At 41.3% G+C, this 11,264-nt stretch overlaps 1 protein-coding gene across 1 annotated transcript in view; it reads right to left on the bottom strand.

Moving 5' to 3' along the window:
• CAMK4 (calcium/calmodulin dependent protein kinase IV) overlaps positions 1-9,757 on the bottom strand; it is a 205,744-nt gene extending 195,987 nt beyond the window's left edge. Inside the window, exon 1 of the mRNA XM_035015668.1 lies at positions 9,531-9,757. Within this exon, the coding sequence (XP_034871559.1) occupies positions 9,531-9,691 (161 nt within the window). The 5' untranslated portion in view covers positions 9,692-9,757. The remainder of the gene's footprint in view (positions 1-9,530) is intronic.
• Between the last annotated feature and the right edge of the window lie 1,507 nt (positions 9,758-11,264).

An 11,264-nucleotide genomic window follows, 5' to 3' on the forward strand; every position in this document is an offset into this window, starting at 1 on the left:
TTGTTCTGGTTTGTAATATTAGTCAAGTTCTGTCTATAATCATGATATAAATCAAAGGAAGTACACTTTTAACAAAGACTGCTACTGCAAACTAGTAGAGAAAACAGTTAAGAACATATGTCATATCCATTACCTTTCTAGAAGACCACTCCAATCAGAGGGTTGTTCAAGTCTAGCCTTTTTTATCTTTTAAGAATATTTCTGTATTTTTGCACTTGGTGAATTTTTCAACCATATGACCCTGAAGCATGACTTAAGAAGTAATTGAGTAATGAGACTACATTTGTTGACAGGGTTAAACTCAGCATCCTGGCACTAATGACCACAAGTCTGCAAGCACTGCCCACCAAACACTTCAGCTGCCTAAGACGGCAGTTGGCAAAATTTACCATGAAGTAGGTATATTAAAATTGAGGTTCTTGGGGCACCTAGGTGGCTCAGTCAGTTAAGCATCTGCCTTCGGCTCAGGTCACAATCCCAGGATCCTGGGATTGAGTCGAGTCCCATGTCAGGCTCTCTGCTCAGCAGGGAGCCTGCATCTCCCTCTCCCTCTGCCTGATGCTCCACCTGCTTGTGCTCTCTCTCTGTCAAATAAATAAATTTTAAAAATCTTAAAAAATAATAAAATAAAATTGAGGTTCTTGGAAATAATATGAATTTGGGATTCAACAATAAAGAAAAACAAAATCCATTCAACCCTCTGATTGATGGGCAAGCAGTATTCTTTTTCTCTTTTTCTGTTTTCTGCCAAATGACTTCTTTGGTTACAATTGCAGTAAGTTCTTATCAAAACCTTTTATCAAGTAGTCTTAAAATGCATAACAAGTGCATATTTGTACCCACTTCCTCTTTCTGCACAAAGACACAACTTGCCATATGATTTTTTTTGTTTGCATTTTTATCTATGTATCTGCTTTAAAAACATTTTCAAAATGTAGAATGTTATTTAAATAGAAATAAAGAAGCTTATTTAGTAGCCACTCATAACTACCATTCTTTGATCCAATAATCATCCCAACAAAATGTTTTTATGAACATGCTCCCAAGTTATGGGTATTTTTGTACCTGCAGATGCTATACATGTGCTACTGAACCAATCTGTAATGTGCTTTTTAAAACATCCAAAAAAAAATTAAAAGCAAAAATTAGAAGAATTTTTAAAAACAGATTCCCTAATACTTTCCTCTAGCATACCCTAGATGTGGACATCCCACTTTAATCAAAATGTCATTGACTGCTTTTATTTAGCTCTTAAGTCTATTCAAAATAAAAAAGAATTCTATTTTTTCAAAATATTATTTAAACGGAGTCCCAATTTAGCGGGCGCCTGGGTGGCTCAGTTGGTTAAGTGTCTGCCTTTGGCTCAGGTCGCGATCCCAGGGTCCTGGGATGGAGCCCCACATTGGGCTTCCTGCTCAGTGGGAAGTCTGCTTCTCCCTCTAAATCTCCCCCGTGCTTGTGCTCTCTCTCATGTTCTCTCATGGTCTTTCTCCCCCTCTCTCTCAAATAAATAAATAAAATCATTAAAAAAAAATAATAAAGTTCATGCCCACCTGAAAAACTAGTATCAAAGTGAAAGGGAGATGCAAGGTAGTTTCTTGAATAAATGAAGTCTTGATATCATTTTAACTTGAAATTCTCATGTAACTGAAGGAGTAGAATTTTAACTTGACTGTTCTAGGTCAGAATTTGGCAAACCACAGGCCAAGAGCCTAATATGGCAGTCACTAGTTTCTGTATAATCTGCAACCTAAAAATAGTTTTTACATATTTTAATGGTTTTTAAAAATCAGAAGAAGAAGAATATTTTGTGATGTGAAAATTATATGAAATTCAAATTTCATGGTCATAAATAAAGTTTTATTGGAACACAGCCATGTGCATTTGTTTCTGTGTTGTCTATGGCTGTTTTCACTCAGCCATCACAGAGCTGAATTGCCACAGAGACCATATGGCCCACAAAACCTAAAATATTAACAGTCTATTTCTTTATGGGCTCTTTACCAGGTCTAGGTAACTGATCTCAATCGCTGCAATCCCACTTCCCCTTTCTTATCTCATCATAGGCTGTGGGAGGTGTTTTTCTTCCCTTTCTTTCCTTCCTTTCTTTCCTTTCTCTCTCTCCCTCCCTCCCTTCCTTTCTAACAAACAGGGTAAGTTCTCTCTTACCCACCCCCCTGGTTTAAGGGTTAATGGCAAGTTCTGAGTCCCACAACATCAACCCAAGATGCAGCTGCTTCCATAGCCACCCTTTGCTCTCATCATGGTTACTTTCTCTTTATCTACCATTTGGGTTTTCAACTGATATAGATGTTTTGTTTTTACAGGCTCTCTTTGGCCTGACATCAGCTTACCCTCCCACCTTAACTGCCATGACAATGTTCATGTTTTATAAAGTTTGCAAAATAAAATGTGTATCCTGTATTCTTCTGCCTGCTTTTGCCTTTTCTTAGAATGTACTTTCCTGGTATGTCCTTCACCAAAGCTCTTCCTGTTAAAATTCTGCTGAATTTCAAGGTCCACCCCTTCCATGAAGACTCCTCAATCCTCCCAGTCAGAATTATCACTCCATTTTTAGACCATGGTGATCGTCCCATCTCCACCTCATATTAGTTTTACTTATTATTTATCTCATATTAAATTTACAGTGAGCTACACATCTGGAAGTCAATATATAGTGTTCTACTCATCATATTCACTCATATTCCAGCCCCCTTGCCCCGCCACACACACTACCAACATACATTGCCTAGTTCATAGTTATACAGAAGGTCGGACCTGTAACAGAAAGGACTTTAGGTGGCACAAGGACATCGAATTAAATAACAAAGAATCAAAAAATGAGACCATTATTCTCTTTTCAATTATTTTTCAGTTTTTCTGATTCCATCACAAAGAAATCCTTAGTTTGTGCTACTATGGTTTTAAACCTGCTAATCTTTGATAATCTCCCTTTTTAACAAAGAGAGAACAATCCTCAGGCTGGGAGCCTTCTGCAAAAAAGCATTTGTAGCCCCAGTTTAATAAAAATGCTTTGTTTTTACTGCAATTTATTTTTATAATTTGCTTCTATTTATGGCATGAATATAATAATGAAATTTAATTTCAATTTAATGAAAATAAGTATTCTCAATAAGTAAATTTAGGTTAACAAAATGGGAGTAATTTAAACAAAAATATTAAGCAAATTATAGCACAGGTGGTATGCACATATGACAAAAATCTTAATGGCATTACATAGAAATGGGAGAAACATTTGGTTGTAGCAGATACTTGATAAAGTCAAATGATTTCAATCCATCAACCTCCTTCTTGTTAACCTTTACATAACTAAAAGAAAATCATGTAAAAGACTAGCTTCTAGCTTCTGAAACAGTTGTTCTTAACAAAAAGGGGGAGGCGGTAACATGTGACAATGTCTAGAGACATTTTTGGTTGTCATACTTGGGGGTTTTGGGGGAGGTCTGCTTCTGTCATCTAGTGGGTAGAGGCTAGGGATACTATTAAACATCCTACAGTGCACAGGAGAGCTCCCACAGAAAGAATTATCTGGCCCCAAAAGTCTGTGGTGCCAAGGTTAAGAAACCCTGGTCTAAGAGAAAAAAGAAAACTCTACATGTAAGATCCTTTGCCCATTGTTATAAATCACCCTCTCTCCAGCATTGCTCCTTTCCTTATTTGCTCTTTGCCACTGATATGATTACAGAGGAAAATCTTCCACACTATTTTATATCATCCATATCCCCAGTGCCCCCAATTAGCAATAAGAATTTAAAAATGGACTGTACTGAAGAGTCCATATCCTTTATGTGCTCACAATATACTATCAAAATTTAGATCTAACTTCCTAATTAAGCCACGGGAGTTACAAGATTTTCAGATGATCCATTATCAAAGAGGAAAAAAAAAAAAGACTAATGTAATTTGAGTAAAACCTTGATTCTAGCTGCTATTGATTTCATGATTTCACGTAAAGTTATTCTTTGGCCTGATTTAAATGGTTCATTGACTCAATATATTTTACAGAATAAACCTGACCTTGAAATTTTAAAAATACAATTTTTACTAGATATATGAGCTATGCTAGCTTTCCCAAAAGGGAGTCTGAAGAAAACTACTTTTAAAGCTAGCCAAAAAAACAAAACAAAACAAACAAAAAACATTAACATAAAAAAATAATAACCAGAAGCTGAAACAGTTACCACTCAGCATTTTATTCTCAAATATATTACTGCAAACACTAATCCATACATATATTCTGAGGGTAAAGTGTTTACAAGAAAGTTCTTTGAAGCTATTTTGTGGTTAGTGTTTTGTTTCTCTTTCTGTCTCTCTTTTTTACTCAAGTAAAGTTCTCTAGAACAGTTTAGAAGCAAATAGCACCTGTCTTTTTTTTTTTTTTTTTCAAAATTAGGAGTTTTTACCCTCGTAACAGTATTTAAACATGGAAAAACAGTGTGTTCTAAAGTAATGATCCTATCATAGTCATCACTTAATTTTAAGGCTCTTTACAATGAGTAGATTTCGAAATTTAACATTTACTATGTATTAAAGTTAGTGGTTGGTATAACTTGGAGGTATTTCATACCTTTACATTCAAGTTGATTTAACTTCCTAATTCTGAGATGCCTGTGGCAAAATGATAGTGAAGGTGAAACGGAATCCTTTTCATTTCAGAGCCACAAAGCTCTCTGCCAACAGAAAAGGAGCATTATTTTCAACACCTACAAGCTACAGAGGTGACAGTTATCAGGACTCCCACCGTGATGAAAGAAAACTAGCACACATGAGATTATGGTCATACAAATTTTAGGGAGAAGATAAACAAGTCATCTGATTTCCCTTTCCCTGGGGTCATGCCCACTGTTCCTGGCCCATTTCATTATCATTCACTCACTCTCTTAAAATCATTTGTTGGGCACTTGCCCAGCACTGAGCTCTGTGCTAGGCACTGAGCACATGACAGTGAACCAGCCAAATCCACAGACTGCCTTCTGGGAGCTTACAGTCAGTGTTCAAGCATGTGTACCCGGGTGTCTATTCTCCCACTTGCTCCTGAGCCAACTGCCTGAGAGAAGAATTGGATGCCCAGAGAACAACAGAGGGACCAAACAGTTATATTTTTAATTCCTAGTTAGATCTCCAAAAGAGCTTAAGATAGTAAGTGCAGTGTGGGTGGCAGGAGAACCATAACCAACAGTATATTCTAGATAGGCTGTGGGGTCCTAAAGGACAGCGTGGGGGAAAACCAAGAGTATGAGAAGTACTGGCTAAAAATGGCTCAGGAAGGGGCTCAAACAAAGACAGGGAAGGAGAAAGAGAGGATCTGACTCCTCACCAGGCAGGAGCACTGGATGGAGCCCTGCTGTTAGAAAATGCACACTTTCATGTTTCCTTACAGGAAGTATCTGCTGCCCATTACCCAGGGCCAGAATTAAGTGTTACCAAGTGGAATACACAAGTGTTCAGGCCTCTGAATTCCTCCCCTATATAGTAAAGGTGCTGCTGGCCCAGCCTCCTGCCCCCTCAGCCATTTCAGAGTACAGTACACCCAGCAGATCTTGGGGAGACACTAGAGTTTTTCCAAAATGTCGGGAAGGGGAAACCCAATGAGGACTTACAGGCAAAGACAGGAGAACTTTTCTCTACAGAGTTGTGCCAATGGAGACCACTCAGTGTTACCAGCTGGTCTGCAGGGCATTTTTCAAAAGGGGTCTGCCTCATATTTTAATCTGGCATACATAGATTTATGGCCCAGAACAGCATTTTCATACTGAGTCACAACGCATTAGTGAGATACGAAATCATGTGGATTCAGCCAATATTTTAATGAAATAGAATAAAATCAAACAGCATAGAATAGGAAATATTAGAGTACACTGTTGGTAGTAAGAATAAACATTGTTTTATGAAACTTGTTTCCATTCTAAACACACACACTGTTTCTATTTTACACAAACCTATGTCTCACTATCTAAATCTATTTGGTTCCTAAGCAATAATACATATAGCAAGGGATCCTATGAAACTCTGCTTTAATTCCTTTGCCATATAAATGTACTCCTTTAAATTGTGGATCAGGTTGGGTGGGGGGGGTGATGGTGATTGAAATTCACTAGCTTAAAGAAACTATAGTTAAGTAGAATGGAAATTTATTTAAAAATTTATTCCAAGATAATTTAACACACTCTTCTTTTGTACTAGTTATCTTTCATTTGGTTTCCCTTAACTTTTGTGTGTGGGAATACATCTCATTTTGCATACATTCTTTCAGTCTCATATTACAGAGAGAAACAAAAGGTGGGAAATAACTGAAAACAGGACTTGGGTTTGGATGCATAATCCCCACCACAGGGCAGCCCAGGCCAAATCCTGTCGGTCCCTGTGCCAAACCACTGGACAGAATCTGGACCAGAAGCAGGCTCTTTTCTCCCTTAGAAAAAACTTTAAAAAGCCAATTTCTCAAATTACTGGGCAAAGGACCAACTACTCTCTAGGATAGGGAGCCTTGAATAGGATCATGGCCAATTCATATTTATAAACAGAACTGTATTTGTTGGGGCATCACAATTTTTGTAAACTTTTTGACAAACTCTATAAATAAAGCAGTATTTTCAAAAGTGATTTTAGAAAAATTAAATTAGTTTGCCTGATACTCTTTAAATAATCCTCCTTACCCCCACCCCCACCACTCACCCCTTATCCTGATACATATATATATAGTAAAATAAGAGCTATCACACAGCCATGGGCTACCTGTGAAACAGTGTTGCCAGCACTATACAGGGACTTCAACTGGCTTTCACTGCGCTCCCTAAAATTCCCAAACACATCCTCAGGGTGTGCTGCCCTAATAGTCACATGTCCAATCTTCTTTAATTCAGGAGTCACTAGCCTACAACAGATAGTTTTAACAGAGGAATGACTACTCACAAATCAACTTAATCTAGTGGGGATTGTCGATACCCTGGACCTAACCACAATGACATTCCACACCAAGGTCTTTGTTCCCTTAACATCTTAATGACAACTGTGTAACTAGTGAATTAAATGTTTTGGCCTTAGAGTCACCACTGATAGGCAGATTTGGCCCAAAACTGAGAGTTAAGAGAGTAAAGACTTGAAACCAATCGACTGAGTCTCAACTTTATCCCTAGTGGAGGAAGGAAGACTTCTGTCAGTCAATACCTATAATTATAATTCTGCTATATTCTCTGGCTATATAGATTCTTAGTATTATATCTGTAACATTAGTTGCTTTATGTTTTAGGTTTATTTTGTTGAAAAAAATAACTGATCATGAAGTGACATTTCTCAGTCTCAGCCAAATGGAGTAAGTATGCACCTCACCAATACTGCCATCTACAGAGAACTTACCTAATACACATGACTACTGAAAAGCAGCAAAAGAGAGAATTTTTAGTTTTCTCAAAATATTCTAATTCTGTGATTTGCAAGGTAATCAAACAACTAGAAAGCAAGTGAGAACCTCAGCAATACATAATTGATTTATATTTGTCTTCCAAATTTGTCTTCCAATTTTGTCTGCAAAATATAGCACAAAGCTTTTTTAAAAAATAAACTTCAAATTCCTTAGGTTTTCCCTACGAAGTCTACCATCCATAGATGTGTACAACTGACAGTTTATTTTTTTCTAACCAATTTTCCATTCGTCAAATTAAAGAAATGTCTTGAGTTTCCTGATGGTAAAGCTATTCATAAAGATAATATGTGTTATTGAGAAGTCCGAGTCAATTAGGCATCTAGGGCAAATGTTACTCAGAAAGCAGTTAGATTTGGTGGTGGGACAGTCCCTTTAGCACCAGTAGACACTTCCTCTACTAGGTGGCAGTTTCTAAAACACCAAGTAAACAATTGTAAGTAGATTATCTCTTTAATCAGAAATTTACACTGCTCCCCTGCAGCTCACCATACACTTATAGTAAGGTTCGAATCTGAAGAAAGGAGACACTTCATTTATTTCCAACCTATTAGCGAATGTATACAATAGCACATCTTCAGATGAACATTGAAAATTTTGATCAAGTAGGATATGTATGTATATACTATTCAATGCCCAAGTATTTTGGAACATTTTTTTCAAGATTATTTATTTGAGAGAGACAGAGGGCACAAGCGAGTGGGGGGCATAGAGGGAGAGGAAGAATCTCAAGCAGACTTCCCACTGAGCATGGAGTCCATTGCAGGGCATGGATCCCAGGACCCTGAGATCATGGCTTTAGACAAAATGAAGAGTTGGATGCTTAACCAACTAAGCCACCCAGATGCCCTGGAAAATTTTTAAACAATGACAAAAGACTACATTTTCATTCAGAAATTTTGCCTTTCTTACATACCTTCTATATCTATGAGCCATTAATAGTAGTGGCAAATTGGGGGGGGGGGAGGTGACCCTTAACACCCTCCCACCAAGTACCAAAATCCATAATCCTACACTGTGGTCTTCAATGGCATTAAAAAAAAAAAAATGGTTCTTAGCTAAACTCTTTCCAACAAAAAGAGAATAGAAAATAAAATTACAAGTATTAAGTACAGAAGCTTCAACTTGTCAACACTTGAAATTACATTTTCAGATTCCCTACCATAAATGGCCTGGATCTAAAATGAGTGTTGAAAGGAATTCTCTTTACCTACCAATAACAGAAAGGAAAGAAGGAAAAAAGAAGAAGGGAAGGAAAAAAATAATTTTCTATGTTTAAAAATTTGAGAACATATGGCATCATCCACATGGCAAAACCACTCTCTACCTGTTTGGATCTTCAGAGGAGAGATGAGGGACATTTCTGCAACCCCAGAGAGATAGCTTTTTGCATATATAATTTAAATAAATCACTCCAGCATGAAAGAAGAGCAGAATTCTTCTAATTACCACTGCCTAGACCCCTTTTGCTGTTTTTTCTTTAAAGCCACACTAGTTCATTATTCTGCCTTCAACTCTCTTAAAAATGATTCATTCCCCCCTTTCACTCCTGAGCAGACTCTGCAAGGAAGCTAGTATTTAAGTTTAATTTCTAGTGCCACTTGCTTTGGAGAGTTTGATGAGAGGAAAGGGGAAGAATCTAATTTAATAATTCTGTCATGGTTTGGAGAGGCACCCTCCTCCCCTACCCCAAAAAATAACTAGACAAACAAGACCCTCTGGCAAGCTATAATCGTGAGCAAAGACACCATTCGGGAAAGCAGGGCCCACGTGTGGTGGGAGCTGTCACCCAAGGGAAGTGGCAGCCGGCGAGGAGGAGGGAGCGAGGGTGGGAGAGTCGGGCTGCTGCTCGCAGCTGCGCCGGCCTGGGCGCTCCGAGAGACACCCGACTCCCAACTTGAATGTGCTTAGCTCTCTCCTAGACACTAGGCGGGGAGAAATCAAAGGACAGGGAGGCTGGCTCCCGCATCCCCGGGAGCAGTCCCTGCAAAAGGGACTGCCCCCGGTGCGCGCCGCGGGCTTCCCCAGAAGCCCGAGCCCGTGCGCAGTACGCGCGACTCCACCACGTCCAGGGTGCCCCCCGCCTTACCGTCCCAGCTCCGACTCCACCTCGAAGAAATCGCTCAAAGCATCTCTATTGGAACCTTCGATCCAGTAATCCGGGACGAGGCTCCCGGCCCCCGGGGCCACACTGGCGGTGACCGAAGAGCAGGACGAGGCGGAGCACGAGGGCACCGTGACTTTGAGCATCTTCGCGGCGGGACTCCGGAAGCCGCCACCGCCGTCGCTGCCGCTGCCGCTGCCGGAGCGAGAAGCCCGGCCGCCCGCCGCTGCCTGCAAACGCAGGAGCGAGAGGTGGCGTCCTTCACACACTCGCACACACCCACCGCCGCGGCCGCCAGCGCCGCGGCCGCCGCCGCCTTCCCCCGGCGCCTCCCCCGGCTCCCTGGGCTGCGCGCAGGCTGCAGCTCCTTTCCTGCACACTCGGAAAGGAGGGAGGGAGGGAGGGAGGGAAGGAGGGTGGGAGGAGAAGGGGGCGAAGAACTAGGAGAGGGTGTGGAAGGAGAACCCAGTCGCCACCAGCCTGAGAGGAGAGGCGGAGGCACTGCAAAGGGGAGAGATTCCCTCCCCCTTCGCTCCCTCCCTCCCCACCTCTCCTCCTCCCTCCGCCGAGCCTTTCCAGCCCCCTCCCTTTTTTCCTTTCTCCCTCCCAGGCTGTGGCTGCGGCGGTGCCGGCTTGGGCGGCTCCGGATGCTAGGAGCTTGGGGAAAGCACGAGGACCAGAGCATCATCCCACGCGCCCTCCCGCGGAAGCCAGGAACCTGGAAGGCACCACGCGCGCAGTGGGACGCTCGCCCCAGGAGTGGCGGACGCCCAGCGCGCTCTGGGAGCACATGGGTCTGGACCACGTAGCAGCAGAAGCGTGAGAGAGGGACCTGGCTGTCATCGGCGCTACTCATCCTTCCCGGAGCGCGTCTAGGTGGCGAGTCCCTCCCACCTATCACCAGCTAATCAGCCATCCCCTGTTCATCCCTCTGTCAAAGCTTATATTGGCAGCTGGGGAGGGTGCCCTGTGGTCGCCGATCTCCCAGAGCTCCTGTGCCCGCCCCCGTGATAGCTGGAGGAGAGGGAAGCGCCTGGGTCCTCACTGACCTGACTCACCTTTGAGTGAAGTCTTCAGTTAGAAGAGACGGAGCTGTGCTGCCGCCGACACTGCCCCCTTTAGCACTGTTAGCGCTCCTGAAAGGGCAGGTGTTTGCTGAGTGCGGTTCACTTCCAACCTCTGAAGGCTAGAACAGAAATGACCCAGAGAATTACAGGTCTGGAAGGGCCCTGTGGAAGCCTTAGGGGGGGGATCGGTCACCATTCGTGACAGAGAAGATTGCTACATTTAAAGCTCTTTACTGTTCCAAGGAGATGTGTCCCATCACAAGCATTCCAATATCTGTCAACCTTCACACTGCTCTTCTAAGTACTGGTTAAATGTATCCCATTTGTATTTCTACCCTTGAACTTTTTTCTTTCTGGATTTCAGCAAAGACAAACAACAATCAGTCATGTTCTGTAATAAATATATATATAAATAGTTATTACATCAATCTCATTTCTGGCTAAATAACTCTAGGCCCTTTCTTTAACCTTACTTCACAGGTGTTACTTTCAGTACTTTTTTTTTTTTTTTTACTTTCCTCCAACATGCAATAAACTCTTCTCATATGTCCCCATTCCTGATAACACCAATAAACAAAGTCCAGTATTCTCCTCTAACTTATTGATTTATTTCTGACTCTTAAGAGCTTTCATGCTATATTGGTGAACTACC

This window comes from Mirounga leonina, unplaced genomic scaffold, assembly GCF_011800145.1.
Source record: "Mirounga leonina isolate KUSES-001 unplaced genomic scaffold, KU_Mleo_1.0 Mir_104, whole genome shotgun sequence".
NCBI classification, from domain to species: domain Eukaryota; kingdom Metazoa; phylum Chordata; class Mammalia; order Carnivora; family Phocidae; genus Mirounga; species Mirounga leonina.